The 15,709-nt window shown below is 43.1% G+C and overlaps 1 protein-coding gene across 5 annotated transcripts in view; it reads right to left on the bottom strand.

The window, feature by feature from the left end:
• SLC44A2 (solute carrier family 44 member 2 (CTL2 blood group)) overlaps positions 1-15,709 on the bottom strand; it is a 97,884-nt gene that overhangs the window by 10,931 nt on the left and 71,244 nt on the right. For all 5 annotated transcript variants that reach the window (XR_009757732.1, XR_009757734.1, XM_061582928.1 and 2 more), the window contains exons 10-19: positions 13,707-13,819; positions 12,427-12,558; positions 11,909-12,008; positions 11,263-11,355; positions 11,024-11,108; positions 5,816-6,078; positions 4,772-4,866; positions 3,853-3,956; positions 1,310-1,383; positions 247-317 (exon numbers count right to left, since the gene is read on the bottom strand). Coding sequence is in view for 3 of the 5 variants with exons in the window: in XM_061582928.1 (XP_061438912.1) it covers positions 247-317; positions 1,310-1,383; positions 3,853-3,956; positions 4,772-4,866; positions 5,816-6,078; positions 11,024-11,108; positions 11,263-11,355; positions 11,909-12,008; positions 12,427-12,558; positions 13,707-13,819 (1,130 nt within the window). In the remaining 2 variants the exon portion in view is untranslated. The remainder of the gene's footprint in view (positions 1-246; positions 318-1,309; positions 1,384-3,852; positions 3,957-4,771; positions 4,867-5,815; positions 6,079-11,023; positions 11,109-11,262; positions 11,356-11,908; positions 12,009-12,426; positions 12,559-13,706; positions 13,820-15,709) is intronic.

The raw sequence follows: 15,709 nt of genomic DNA, 5'->3' as shown, positions 1-15,709 counted from the left end.
CAACATCCATCCCCCTCCACCCCTTCAAAACTGGGATCTTGTGTTTTATAGCCATATATTTTGAGAAGGAGCTGAGTGAGAAGCAAGCAAGAAGCAAACAAGGGTGGAAATGAGGGTACAGAATGGGGGACTTGCAAATGGAAGACTTTTAGTTCCTGTGAAGGAGAAGCTGGAAAAAAATCCATATAGAGAGCACCTGTAAATAAAGTAGATTTGAGAGAAGGCCTGAAATCATAAAGATCTTACCGACACTTCCTACAATCAGGAGTTTGCCAAGGAAAAGCAAGAAGTCTGTGACTTTATCCAGAACAGCTACCCTGAAAGCAGAGAGAGTGAAAAATCCCCAGTAATTTTCTGAAGTCTCCTCACAGTGGTGGAAATATATTAGAGAATATTCTAGCAATGCCTAGACAAGGCTCCCGAGTAGAACTTCTGTACTTTAAGGCAGCCTTTCCCAACCTGGTGGCCTCTAGATGTTGTTGGACACCTCCCATCAGCCTAACGGGAGACCACCAGCTCAGGGAAGACTGCTTTAGATCATAAGCGAGCACAGTCAACCATTTCTTCTTGCTAGCCTGGGCACAGACCACAGGCCGTGGTCTGCACGACCCTGAGTACTTCCGTTCTTTGTTTGTGGCCCATATTCATATCCATCCCCATTCACACCAATAATGCTGGACTTCACCATACTTCTTCCGTTCTGCTACCACATTTCTCCTTTGTGGGGGGAAAAACCTCAATTCTGCATTCACTCAAATAGCTGGTTCAATCAGAGCACATGGGTTCACATCAAAATTGCCAAGATGGCAAAAAACTGATCCATTCTCAATTTTGAGCTTAGGACTTAAGTTTTCTTTGCACAGAAAATAAAGAGCCCATACCATATCCTAAGACACTTCCTCTGACCTTTAAGCCAGCAGTAGTAACACCCACCCAGTTCCCCACATATCCACTCAGGTTTTGGCTGTGGTGCTTCACATCCTTCCTAGTGCTAAAGGTGACACAGAGGCCTCTGGGATATGGCTTCTTGTCACTTCACACTTTGCACCTGCAGGGGAAGCTGCACACACTCTCCCTTAGCACAGAGAAAATTCTTCAGCCTAGAGCGGAAGCAGGACTCTCCCAGGACAAAGTACTTGGGAGCAGGGAGGAAAATGAGTGGCAACTTAAAAGCTATTAGTATTCCACTCCCAAGTAGCTTAGCCAGGGAGGATTCAGCCCACTAGTCCAAAGAAGCTGGCTATCCCTGTTTTAAGCCTCCAAAGCAGTACAATTGTAATAAAATGGCAACTCATTGGCAAGCCCTCACCTGATGATATTTCTCATGAGGAGGAAAAAGGCATTTCTTGCAGAAGTGCAGAAATTGGTGCCGTAAATGGCAATCTGGGGAAAATCACCAAAGAGAATACAAGCATTATGCAAAGTGGAAAAAGCATTAGTTGTCCAATATTATTTTGAGGAATATTAGAAGGTTTTGACCTCATACCCCAGTCCATTTTGATCAGAAACTGAGAAATTATTTGCATTGATCATGACTATATAGCATTTGCTTAGTGTCAGTACTGTGCTGTTTCCAGAATGCAGAGAGGAGTGATGGAGGATGAAAATATCCCCATCTGAAGCTTTCACACTTTCCCTTCCATCACACCCCAATGTGAGCACAGCAGGGTTATAACAACAGTTTTCATCTACACCTTAGCATTAGGAGGCTGCATCTGCCCTGCCATTCTCACCAAGCCATGCCATACAGGTTGATCTTTTTTCACCATCTCCTAGGGCCATATCCATAAGAGACTCTTATTATTTGGGGGGGAAGGTCCATGATTCAGTCCCAGCATTTCCAGGTAGTGCTGGGAGAGGCTCCTGCTGAGAACCCTGGAGAGACTCTGCCAGTCAGTGTAGGCAATACTAAGCTTGATGGAACAATGGTCTGATTCAATGTAAGGCAGGTTCCTATATTCCTAATATCAGACTTTGTGTTTTTATTGTAGTAATAAAATCATTAAGTTTTTCATGATCTTGTAAATATCAGGTTACCTAGTGAAAAAAAGCCCATACTCTCAAAGGGAAAGATCAGTTCATTTCTGTGGGAATTGGAACGTGAGTATGCACACCTTGACAGTGACATCTATTCAGGACAGAGGGTAGTACCCAGCTAATGCATCCCATCAGTGCAAGGATTTAAGCATGTGCAATGGGACTTCCCCCACCTCCTCCCCCATGTGCACCCTTCACCCTCACCAAATCTACTCCAGAGGGTTGGGGGGGGCTAGAACAGATTGGGGAGCTGTATGAGGGGAAGTCCCATTGTGCAAGTAGAAATCCTTGCACTGATGGGACCAGAGCCAGCACCAGACGGCAGCTGAGGGACCATGCATACTTCAATACATCTGCGTGCACTACCGCTTGCATCATCATGTCTGCACACACGCCTGCCATCACCCAAGATGGCAGCAGGAGGCGATGTTAGGCATCTACCCACCCGCTGCCATCTTGAGTGATGGTAGACATCCATGCATACCACACTGATGCAGCAATCCAAAAGGTGTCATGACTGGGTGTATTTAAGCACGTGTCAGCTGCTATGTGGTATCACCTGGGAGAATGGAACTCCTGCTCTGCAATCCACACCACCCACAACCCAATGCTAGCAGGGATCACACAGCAGGAACTCCACCCTTCCAGCCCAACCTGGCCATTGCTGGCACCAGGCCTGGATGGGACACGTACCTTAGCACTACTTTGCATACAATCAAGAACAATGAAGATGCACCAGCTCATTGAGGTTTCAATGTTCACATTTCTAGGGACTATTTCCAACAAATGGATGTTTCCTACTTTGTGTGCTGAATCAATCATATTTAAACATGCAGGGTGTTCTTAGTGTCAAAGTGCCCAGAGCCTTTTACATCCTATTGCATTTCCCACCCCACTAATGACATCCATCTCTAGATCCCCTCACCTACCTGCCCTTATTTCTCACTTTCCTTCATATCCACTTATGTGAGACTAATTAGTAGAGGATGGTATTTCCCTTTAGCCAACTCATAGCACTGAATGTACCAAGCAATTACTCTCTGAAATCTGCTTCTTCTCTGGGACGCAGCTACACACTTCATTTCTGATCTCACAAGGCTTTTTGGGGGTTGTGGTGGGGGGGTTGGCTGACATTGCAAGTCAGCCAGCTCACATGACACCTAATTCTAACTTGGGATATCCAGACTGCCATGCATTTCAGAGAAAAGAAAAGCAGAGCCCCCTTCCCCATGACTGCAGTGCATAGCCCAGGCTGGTTCTTGTCAATTGTGGCCAAAGCAGGAAATATAGGATGACACCAAATGCAATAATACAGACAGGAGATCTCAATAGTGCACAAAAGAATGGCTTATTGACCCAAGGTATTGCAAGTCTGTTGACTTCTCAGGAACAAGTGATACAGCTCTTTTTAAAAAAGTGACCAAAAATATCTGTATCAAGAGACTTGAAACACTTCGAGCCAATAAACCACTCTCTCTGAATATTTGAGGTCTCCTCTCTATGTCCATCAAGGGAACCAGCATAGAGTCAGGATGTCTTGACTACAGGAACTGGTAGGAATACTGAACAAGCTATCTTAAGAGTATTCCCCCAAATCACAGGCATCACCTAGATGTGTTCCAAGCCTCACCACACCTGAAAACAAAGGCCTCTTCAAGATGTAAAGTATGAGGAGGAACGTAAAAGAAAAGCTTCCAACAGCTTCTCCTGCCAACGGCATGGCTAACAGGGTTGGAAGTAGTCCTCATGTTCTTCTGAGCATCTGCAAATGTGCACAAATTCCCTGGGTGGTCCACCAAGCTTTGAATTCCTCACCATAATGTACGCATTCCTGTTCAAGAACTTGATGAACTTCTCCAGGCACCAGAAGCAGCATTTGAGACAGATCAAGAGGAACTTGGCAAACTTGTTCTCTGCAGCTAATAATACAAGGAGAGCAACATAGGAGAGGGGAAAATATTTTTGTCAGACTGAGCAGGACCTCATTTCTACAATTGTTCACTTGCCCATAATTTGGAATAAAGGTTAAAATTTTAAAAATTCTATCCATCATGAAAAAGAGTAATAGTTGAAAACATGCAAGCTATCACCTTAGTTCAAAGCTCAGTAACAGCATACCTCAAGGTTCAAGGCAATGGGGAAATCCCAGTTTGCCCAGTGACCTGTGTGTGTGCTGGACCAGCTGGTTCTACATTTGTGCCTGCCTTGTGGAGCTATCTGTAGGTTCCTCCTCCCCAGCCTTTAGAAGTATATCCCCATACCCTTATTTCTTTCCATATTCTGCTGCCACCACTCAGCTGCTTGGCAAAAATTTCCCAATGTGCAGACATTCAAGCCCTGACTCCAGAACAAAGGTTTGAGCAAACTGTTACTAGAGACACCTGCAGAAACTTCACATGATTTACATAATTATTTTTCTTGGCACACTTGTGATTGTATTAAATGGAAATTATAACCTGTGCCAGGCCAGGCATATCCTTCAAAATCCAGAACTGAAAAAGTCTTCCTTCAAGAATATAAGAGAAGAGATTCAAAAATCCAAAGAGATCTCCAAAGGTGTCAAGTCTAGCCAGCTAGCAGGGGAAGTGGGGGGGAGAGAAGGAGGGCTCCCATTTTAAACTAGGAAAAAATTATTTCATGCCAATTATGCCTGCTGACTTGTGGCCAAAAAAAAAAGAGACAAACACTCCTTTCTAGAACACTTTCTGTACAAAATCCTTTCTTCATTTGGTACCTTTTAGCCTGTGATCCAAGTATTCCAGAATGACTCGAATGATCTGGACAATAGCAAGAATCAGTGAGCCAAAGGCCAATGAACCAGTATGGTATCTGTTGGGGAGGGGAAAGGTGCAGAAAAATTGCATTAGCCATGGCTTTAGAGCATCTGTATACTTTGATAAAGCCCTTTGTCTGGAAGAATGTTGTGTCAACTAGTGTGGTGTATACAATGAGGGTAGGGGAGCCTGCTTGTCTAGCCACTAGGCACATCGGCCAGAGTTTCTCAAGTTCCATTTTAAATCCCAGATTCCATCTCAAGCTATGTAGCATATCCCTACAGCCTGCTGGCTTACTGTTGGTGCCCATCAGAAGCTACCTCTGCCCTGAGCATGACTCCTCCTGGGAAGAAATCGCCAAAGCCCCCTTGATTCATGAAACCAAGTTAAGCACCTTCCTAAGCTTGGTTTGATATTAAAAACATCTCAAACTACCATGGAACACCCCCACAGATCATGTAAAATCAATCAATCATCACATGAATCTCCTGATCCAGATAAAGATGTAAACCAGGAATAGAGTATCTGAGGTCCTCCAGATGTTGCTGGACCCAACTCCCATCAATCCAAGCCAGCATGGCCAATAGTCAAAGACAATGGGAGTTATAGTCCAGGAACACCTGGAGGGCTACAAGGGTGCCCATCCCTGATGTAAACCACCCTGGGCTTCTACTGGGAGGGAGGGATATAAATTTAATAAATATAGAAATAAATAATAAACAAGCAAGGCTCAGTGTTCTGTATGCAATTGTAAATAATAATTTATCAAGGCTCTGTTTTATGCTAGCTCCTCAGATATCAAAACTCTTTTCTGCACCACAATGACTGAACACTCTACCACTTTCCACTCTGGATCATCTCTGGAGTGCAGATAATCCCAATACTGAGCTGAAATCGCTGTGCTGTTCCCTGCCTTGTCTGTCTGGAATCCTGTTCCCCAACAAACCCCACCTCCTTCCCTCTTCCTGCAGAGTGCAGGGCTGCTGGTTGTCAAGTGCTTTTACCTGAGTGCTCGGCCGAAGGAAGAGAAGAGGGGGAATGCTGGCATATCATCTGGTTTCTTAAAGGCCCAATAGTATGAAGCAAAGGCCCCAGCCAATGTGACTTGGCCCAAGGCAATGACAAAGTTTGCCAACCAGAAGAACATAAAGACGTTGTAGATCTGGAAGATGATGAGGTATTTGTGGTAGGCGGTCTCACCGCCATAGAAGGCAAAGAGGCAGCGAGCACCTGGGCACTGCTTGGTGATGTTGGAAGTATTGAAGGTCTAAAAAGGAAGAAGAAAAGTATAGAACTCTCATGACTATGGGAGCCAGACAGGCCCAGATAGTTGAGAATGAGCATGCATGACTCTTCTGTTTGCATCATGTTCCACTTTAGAAATAGATATGAGTATTTAAACTTGGGCAGGATGACAGGAGAAAGCTGGAGCTTGTGAAGTTAACATTTCTGGAACTTCCCCCAAAAGGTGGATCAGCATTTTAGAGTTGGGACACTGCCAGGAAATGTAGCCAGATGATTCTTGCAAATTCATCAATGAAAGCTCACTAAAATCACCAACAGCTGAAGGTCTTACGAAAAAAGGAATGATTTTTCCACTTCATAAGGGGCAAGTCAGATCTCTCTGGGCAAAGAATTCTGAAGCTTAGATGCAGCCACCAAAAAGGCCCTCTCTCTATCAACAGTGATTTTGGAACACAGGAGTCCTTTGGGAGGAAGGGTGGTATATAAATTTAATAAATAAATAAGGCCCTCCGTTGATTATCATAATACTTGGGAAGGCTCATACTGTAGGAGACCATTTACATATCTAGTTTCAAACTAGATAAGGCTTTAAAGGTTTAAAGACTATGAATTGGACCCAGAAACCAACTTGGAGCCAGCATAGCTGCTTCAGCAATGATGGCAATGCTCCCAATATGACGCCAGTTATTAGATAGCTGTCAGAGTTTGAACAAGTTAAAGTTTCCAAACACTCTTCAAAGGCAGCTCCATGTAAAATGCACTGCTGTAGTCCAGATATGATGTAACTAAAACATGTTAACATGGTCAGTTCTACCTTCTCCAGGATAGTGTTTAGCACACCAGTTTAGGCTTGGCAAAAACATCTCCAGCATTGCTGTCACATGGGCAATCAGGGTCAAGAAGCTGCAAACCTGCAATTTCACAGGGGGTGCTACCCATCCAGCACAGGCTCCCTGACTATCTTAACTGACCAGGATCAGGATTAATGCACACTTGTCAGGATTAAGTTTCAATCTGTTAGTCCCCATCCAGTCAATTACTTGACTCCGGGACTTCAGAACTTGAATATCTTCTCTTGGAAGGAGAGACAGAACTAGTGGTGCTAAATATATTGAGAACGCCACACTCCAAATCCCTGGACAATCTCCCCCAGCAGTTTCATGTAGATGTTGACAAGCACAGAGTATAGGTATTTCCTCCAATTCTTTTTCAGTTCAGGCCCATGTAAATATTTCATTCACTTTTCACAAATGAGCTCAGGACAATTCACACAGGGTAAGCCCACTTTACCCACACAACAACTCTGAGAGGCAGGTCTGGCTGACAGCAGAAATTTGCTCAAGGTCATCCAGTAAGCTTCATGGCTGCATAGGAATTTGTAGTCATACCTGATCCAAGTCTAACACTAACCACTACAATACACTGGTTTTTATTAAGTTCATTTTTATACCCCGGTATACATATTCAGGTTTGCAGTGTCTTAATGAAAACTAAGCATATGATTGTGTGTATTATGTGCCTTCAATTTGATTCCAACTTATGGTGACCCTATGAATCAGTGACCTCCAATAGCATCTGTTATAAAACACCCTGTTCAGATCTTGTAAGTTTAAGTCTGTGGCTTCCTTTATGGAATCAAGTCATCTCATTTGGTCTTCCTCTTTTTCTACTCTCATTTCTTTTTCCCCAGCATTGCTGTTTTTTCTAGTGAATCATGTCTTCTCATTATGTGTCCAAAGTATGATAACCTCAGTTTCATCATTTAGCTTCTAGTGATAGTTCTGGTTTAATTTGTTCTAACACCCAATTATTTGTCTTTTTTGCAGTCCATGGTATGCACAAAGCTCTCCTCCAACACCACATTTCAAATGAGTTCCAACTTTCACATCCATACATAGAGATTGGGAATATCATGGTCTGAATGATACTGACTTTAGTGTTCAGTGATACATCTTTGCATTTGAGGACCTTTTCTAGTTCTCTCACAGCTGCCCTTCCCAGTCCTAGCCTTCTTTTGATTTCTTGACTATTGTCTCCATTTTGGTTAATGACTATGCCAAGGTATTGGTAATCCTTGACAAGTTCAGTATCCTCAATGTCGACTTTAAAGTTACATAAGTCTTCTGTTGTCATTTAGTTTTTTGACGTTCAATGGTAGTCCTACTTTTATGCTTTCCTCTTTAACTTTCATCAGCATTCTTTTCACATCAATACTAGTTTCTGCTAGTAGTATGGTATCATCCGCATGTCTTAAATTATTGATATTTCTCCCTCCAGTTTTCATACCTCCTTCATCTTGGTCCAATCCTGCTTTCCATATGTGTTCTAAGTATAGATTAAATAAATAGGGTGATAAAATACATCCCATCTCACACCCTTTCCGATGGGGAACCAATCGGTTTCTCCATATTTTGTCCTTACAGGAGACTCTTGTCCAGATTATAGGTTGAGCATCAGAACAATCAGATGCTGTGGCACCCCCATTTCTTTTAAAGCAATCCATAGTTTTTCATGATCTACACAATCAAAGGCTTTGCTGTAATCTATGCAGCACAGTGTGATTTTCTTCTGAAATTCCTTTGTCCGTTCCACTATCCAACATATGTTTGTAATATGATCTCTGGTGCCTCTTCCCTTTCTAAATCCAGTTTGAACATCTGGCATTTCTTGCTCCATATATGGTAAGAGCCTTTTATTGTAGAATCTTGAGGATTACTTTACTTGTATGGGATATTAAGGCAATAGTTCGATAATTATTGCATTCCCTGGGATCCCCTTTCTTTGGAGTTGGGATATGAATGCTTCCAGTCTATGGGCCATTGTTTTGTTTCCCATATTGTCAAAATTTGGACAGATTCAGTCTCACTAACCTGTAGCAACTCTATTGGTATGCCAACTATTCCTGGTGATTTGTTTCTTCCAAGTATTTTAAGAGCAGCTTCCACCTCGCATTCTAAGATTTCTGGTTTGTCATCACACAGTTCCTCTGTGAATGAATCTGTCACCCTTGCACCTCTATACAGTATATTGCTTCCATCTACCTTTTATTTTATCTTGGTCAATCAGTGTATTCCCCTGCTGATTATACATCCCTACTCGCGGTTTAATTTTCCTTTAATTTCTCTAATATTTTGGAATAAAATTCTTGTTCCACCTTTTGTATTATCCTCTTCTATTTCTATACAACAGTTGTAATAGTTCTCTTTGTCCCTACGTACTAGTCGCTGTATTATAGCATTTAGGGTTCTAACAGCGTTTCTGTCTTCTTTTGCTTTCGCTTTCCTTCTCTCTTTAACCATTTTAAGAGTTTCGTCGGTCATCCATTGAGGTCTTTCTCTTCTTTTAGCTAGAGGTATTCTCTTTTTACATTCTTCCTTGATAATGTCTCTTGCTTCAATCCATAGTTCTTCTGGTTCTGTATCAACTAATTCCAAAGCCTTAAATCTGTTCCTTATTTGATTTTTATATTTTTCTAGGATGTTATTTAAATTGTAACTTGGCATTATGATTGTTTTGTTGTTCTTTAGCTTTATTCTGATTTTCAATATTACCAGTTTGTGATCTGTACCACAGTCTGCTCCTGTTCTTCTTTTCGCAGGAAGTATGGAACTTCTCCATCTTCTGCTACCAATTATAAAATCAATTTGATTCCTATATCCCATTTGGTGATGCCCACGTGTACAGTCGTCTTTTCGGTTGCTCAAAACATGTGTTTGCAAGAAACAGATTATTAGCTTCGCATAATTCAACAAGTCTTTCTCCGCCTTCATTTCTATCTCCTACGCCCCATTTTCCCACAATTCCTAGTTCTTCTCTGTACCCTACTTTTGCATTCCAGTCCCCCATGATTATCATCACATCTTGTTTTGGTGTGTGATCAAATTTCTTCCTGTTCTTCTGCATAAAATCTCTCCAATTCCTCTTCTTCTGCATTTGCCGTTGGAGCCTAGACTTGTATAATGGTTATGTTAATAGGTTTCCCATTGAGTCTCATCAATATCACTTCCTCAGACTTTGCGTTATAGCTCCTAATTGCTTTTGCTACATCACTTCTCACTATTAAAGCAACCCTGTTTCTTCTAAATTTCTCATTTCCTGCATAAAATATTTTGTAATTGCCTGAATGAAAATGTCCCATTCCTGTCCATTTTAATTCACTCACGCCAAGTACTGTAATGCTGATATGTTCCATTTCTTGTTTGACAATTTCTAACTTTCCCTGATTCGTGCTTGTCACATTCCATGTTCCTATTGTGTATGTCGTACAACTCTGGACTCTCCTTTCACATCTGTGCGCATCAACCTCTGGGCTTCCTTTCGGCTTTAACTCAGTTGCGTCACTAGCCTCAGCTCTACTCGTACTTGTCCATTGTTCTTCCCCAGTAGCTCAGTGAGTGCCATCTGACCTGGAGGTCTCATCTTCTAGCACTATCTCCTGTTACATTTTGGATAGTCTATTCGTAGGGTTTTCATGTTAAGTTCACATTTTTAGCCCACTCTACATATTAAGGTTTGCAGTGTCTTAATGAAAACTAAGCATATTATTAAAACATAAATCCACACTTACACCACCCTAAGGCACAACAGCACTTGCCTAGGTGGTCTTTTGCAGGGTGTGCAAGCGCAACCCTTTTAAAATCCCACCTTTCAGAGCTAACATACAGCAGCAGTGAGAATATGGCAGAACAAACAGGAGGAGATCTTCTTTGGCCCAAATTCTTCAGGACAACCCAGGACAGGACATCACATGATGCCCAGGTGACTAGAGGGACTGAGTCTGGGATGTGGCCCCTGGAGGGCCATCCACAGGAATCAGACTGCTGTATTCTACATCCAGGTGAACCTTCAGAACCATCTTCAAGGGAAGCCCCAAGGAGAAAGCATTACAGAAATTCTGGACACATCCTTTTTTGTCCATTATGCAACTGAGACAATTCCACTAGTAATTAGTTTAGATTGTTCCTTACCTCTGGGTTGCAAGTCATTCTGGCGTAACCGCACTGTGTCTCATTGAACACCTTGTAGACAGCTTCATTAGAGGTAGACAAGAAACTGGAAGTAGTCAAGGGGCTTTATAGAAATTTACATCCCATTCTTGGCTGCCTGAAAGGAGACTTGGAGAACCAGTTTCCTGGCATCCCCCACCCATACCCCATTTTCCCATGGGTGCAGCAGTGGGGAGGGGGAGAGAACTAAGGAAGGATACACAGCTGTGCTGGCCCAGTAAGCTATGCAGAGACACACCAGGAAGAAAGTGCAGAGAGGGAACAGCAGAGATGTCATGATGTGACCAATCGCCCTGTCAGAGGGAGCAGGGAGGGGAGTGAGGAAAGAAAAGGAACATATCAGTTTCAAGGACTCAGTCTGTCCAGCAGGGCAAGGCCCTCTGCTGTGTTTGCTCTTTAGCCTTGACTGGCTTCCTGTGGCACAAAGAAGAGTTATCAGAGTCCACTCTACTCACTGTAGCTACTCCCATCTCACACTTCTACTACAAATGGTTGTACTAGAATCAGTTATCAAAAGATCTGGGCAGGGGAGAAGCACGTTATGCTTGAAATGGACAGTCTCACTAACTATTTCTAGGTAGGAGAGGTGTATTCCTACAATGAGCAGGGAGTTGACTTGACAGCCTTATAGGCCTCTTCCAACTCTATGATTTTACGTAGTTGCCCTGATTTCTGGAGTTGTCCGTTTTACCTCTTTGAGCCTGGGGAGTCCTGCTAGGTTTTCCAGCAACAGAATCAGACAGAACAGCAAACTGCTCTGGGGAACTGCAAACTTTATGTGGGGGGGAGATAGTATCACCCTTGCAAGGAGATCCATTTGGTATAGGCCATTCTAGGCTCACCCACCTGCTTGCTTCCTTAATCAGTGCAATGGCAATAAGGATCCTCTTCCGCAAGAAGATGAGCAGTAGAATGATGACAACCTCTACAATGCATAGGATGATCACTGGGCAAAAAAACACAAGAAACAGAGGGAGGCAAGGTGGGAAAGAATCATGAAGAAAGAGTGGAATGTGAGCCCCTCTGTACTCTGGTTCTACTGGGCAGAGGAAACCCCTAAACAAGCAACATTGAACGTCTCTTAGAAGAACTCACACCTTTAGTCTACATTAAGGGTAGGAGGGGATAATTTGGCACTTCAGATGTGGCTGGACTTCAACTCACATCAGCCTCAGCCAGCACAGCCAAAGGTCAGCAATGATGCCAGTCAGAGTTCAACAACATCTGGACAGCCACAGTGTTCCCGTCACTGATCAACAAAGAGGCCTCCTCCTTCTCTCCTGGTCCTTTAAACAACACATAGGAGGGCTTGGCCAATAAAGAGACACATTTATCACTAAGGTAGAGCAGAGCAGGAGACTTACTGAAGGCCAGCCAGGTTTGCTTTAGGTGGAGATAGACACGGAGATCTGTCTGGAATCCAAGTTCTACCAGGGAAACATCAGAACCAGCCTGTCCTTTCAGCTGGGCATATTCCATATAACAATGGAAAATTCCTACAAGATAAAAGCAGCCATCAAAATAACAGAGAAAACTGTTCCCAACTGCCTTGGCTTAATACCTCCAACATATTCAATGGTTGAAGCTGCTGCAGATCTGTTACAGATCACAGCCCAACACTTAACAACTGGGAATCAAGTTCTGAAGTGCCTATCATATCAAAGTTTTAGTTAGTAGCAGTGCTATCCTTCTCAGCCCAGGCTTGCCCTCCAACCTTTATCAGGCTCCTATGTTCAATTTTACTGCCAAAGTTTGAGAAAGTTCTTCATAGTCTGAAAAGGATTTGGAGCAGAGCACTAGACCTAGAGTGCAAAGCAGGGAGGATGGGAAGCCGAATGAAAAGGTGGAGGGAGGATTTAGTTATTTACCACATAATAAAAGATGGCATTATGACCACATATGTTCTGTGGAGGTGAGAAGATGCTGACAGGCAGATAGAGGAAGTTTCCATATTATGTAAAAATCATGGTCTTTAGAAGTGATATTCTAGCATAGAGCTAGAAGGGCCAACTAACTTGCAACAGGGACAGGTCATCACCTATTCAGAAATTATGGGCTCTGTAGAGATCTTTCCAACTACAACTGAGTTGTTCAACTGTGCAACTTTCCCTTCCTCTCCCTCAAGACAAGATTCTTCAAATTACAACGTAAAAAAGACAAAACTGTTTAATCCTCCCTCCTCACCCCGCACTAACAAAAATTTTAATGGGGGATGGTTGGGGAAAGATAAGAGAAGAGGCTAATGTAGCAGTGATCTGTGCTATGCCAGTCTCCCAAGTTTCAACTTAATCCAGGAAAGGTGAGCAAAGGTTTAACAGAGGAAGCAATTTCATACATTTGTACAGTAATATCTATAGATGTCATCTAGAGCAATCCCTAAGCTGTAGCAAGACTCCAAAGCAATGTCATTGCAACTACCCCAGTGCTAGCATCCACAAGCCAGGTCACACATATGGGGCTTCCAGAAGAGTAATTAGGTCTAGCAAGGCTCACCTGAGTGGCAGTAAGTAAGCTGTGCCAATTGTCACAAGGAGAAAGAAAGGGAAGCAGGCACCTCAATACCAAGGGTAGATCGAGAGAGTCATAAGGTAGTGAACTAGGCCATCTACCCCACCTGCCAGATTCCTGGCTTAACCAAACTCACCATATCCAAGTACCAGGATTGCCAGCACAATCATGACCCAGACCATGATCCCTGCCAGGAACCGGAGCAGGACAATAAAGATGAGACTGATCACCATGGAAATTGCCAGACCTCTGCAGATGGAAGACAATGGGGAAACTCTCAAGTGCTCTTGAACTACCAAGCCACTGTCAGAGTTGGGGTGTTGCCATACAGAGGTTCACAAACAGTTTAACTTCTCAGGGTAAATGATGAACAGTGCAAATTATATGAGGGATATGGAAGTTCAGTATAGATTGTAAAAAGCTAACAGAAGGGGCTATGAATAGGAATGGGGAACCTCTGGCCATCAGGCCTCCCCATTTGGCGTGCAAGGTCTCCAATATCAGAGGTTTATTTATTTACTACATTTATATCCTGCCTTTCTTTTCATGATAGAAACCCAAGGCAGCTTACATATGGCTCCCAGGCGGTCTCCCATCCAGGCACTGACCAGACCTGACCCTGCTTAGCTTCAGCAGGGAGTTGGCCTCATGTGCCTTCAGACCATAGCCTGGGTTGAAAGGATTTGCATGGGGCAGCTTGTAAAGCACAGGGCTGGCAACGCCACTTCCACTGTGGTGCCCAAGCTTGGGACAAGGGATTTTGACAGATGGGTTGCCCTGCCCATCTGTCAAAGCTGGCCCACAGGGTGAGGCCAAATAAAGTTCTGGCCCCTGGAGTCAAAAAGGTTCCCTAGCCCTGCATTAGTAAGAAGGGAATAGACAGGCCAGGGATCTGTAGAGGCCAGGGAACCAAAGAGGTAGCAAGGGCAAATGGGGTTGAGGGTGTTTGACGCTCCACAGAAGCAGCTCTGAGACACCACCACCACAAAAAAGGAAGAGTGGGATATTAAATGTAAAAATAAATAGCGTTTCATAAAAAGGGCGTGAAACTGAATCTGACCTGGAGATTTAAACCAATCATTAAAAAAAACCCATAGGCTGCCTCTATTTCAGTATCATCAAACTTTAATAATAGAGAAGAGTGGCAGATGGACCTTAAAGCCTCTTATGGTGTTAGTTTTTACTACTTGCAAAGGAAAAATATAGTAGTGCATTATATCCATAATGCTGAAATGGTCATGTGGATATGCAGAACTTGCAAAATTTCTAAGATGGCCTATGAGTCTTAAAGGTCCTTTGCCCCTGAACAAACCCAGTGCTTCTTTCTGTTCCTACATCTATAATATTAAGCATTTATATAGGGTTTTTCTGAATGTTCAAAGCACAGAATCTTGTAATCCCTATAATGTAACCATGTAAGATAGGTCAGTAATTTTATTGGCATATTTCAGATGTGGAGGGGTTTACGTGTGTATTTGTTTGTCCACACGTGCAACACACGCATGTGTGTGAGGGGGGTCACCTTGCCTCAGACCATCCAAGTGGGCTTGTATTACAGCAGAGGCAAGATATGAACTGGGGACTTCCTGATTCATAGCTCTTTTTTTTGAGCCATGCCACTTCTCATCTCTCTAGGACTCCTTGATGAGGATTCCCTCTCCATGTAGGGCAGCTCTGTCTTGTGAGGCCCATTCAAACTACTGGGCAAGAGACGTAAATTAGGGATGTTGGCCTCACAATTTAATCTGAATCTGCGTATTCCTGATTTACATGCCCTGGAACATAACAGGGGATCATCCCAAACCAAAAACAGCTAAATCATGTTGACCTCTGGCTTGCTAGACACTCAGGTGAGGTCCAAAACCAACTGCACAGAAGTTAACATCCAAACAAGTAGCCTTCTCTCTCTGTCAGCTCAGAACAAAATCCTTTTTGCCAAAAAGCAGAGTCAAGTCACAATTTATCCAAAACCTGGCTCACTTGGCAATTTTGCTTTCCCTGCCAAAGGGTGCATATATGAAAGGCTCTCAAGTCATCAAGGAGCAGGACAAATGTTTATTTATTTATTAACTTTATTTATACCCCGCCATTTTTCCAAATTGGAACTCACGGCAGCTTCCAGATAAAAAACAGATACAA

This window comes from Rhineura floridana, chromosome 1 (assembly GCF_030035675.1).
Source record: "Rhineura floridana isolate rRhiFlo1 chromosome 1, rRhiFlo1.hap2, whole genome shotgun sequence".
NCBI classification, from domain to species: domain Eukaryota; kingdom Metazoa; phylum Chordata; class Lepidosauria; order Squamata; family Rhineuridae; genus Rhineura; species Rhineura floridana.
Note: the sequence above shows the minus strand (reverse complement) of the source record. Positions and strands in the feature narration are given on the sequence as shown.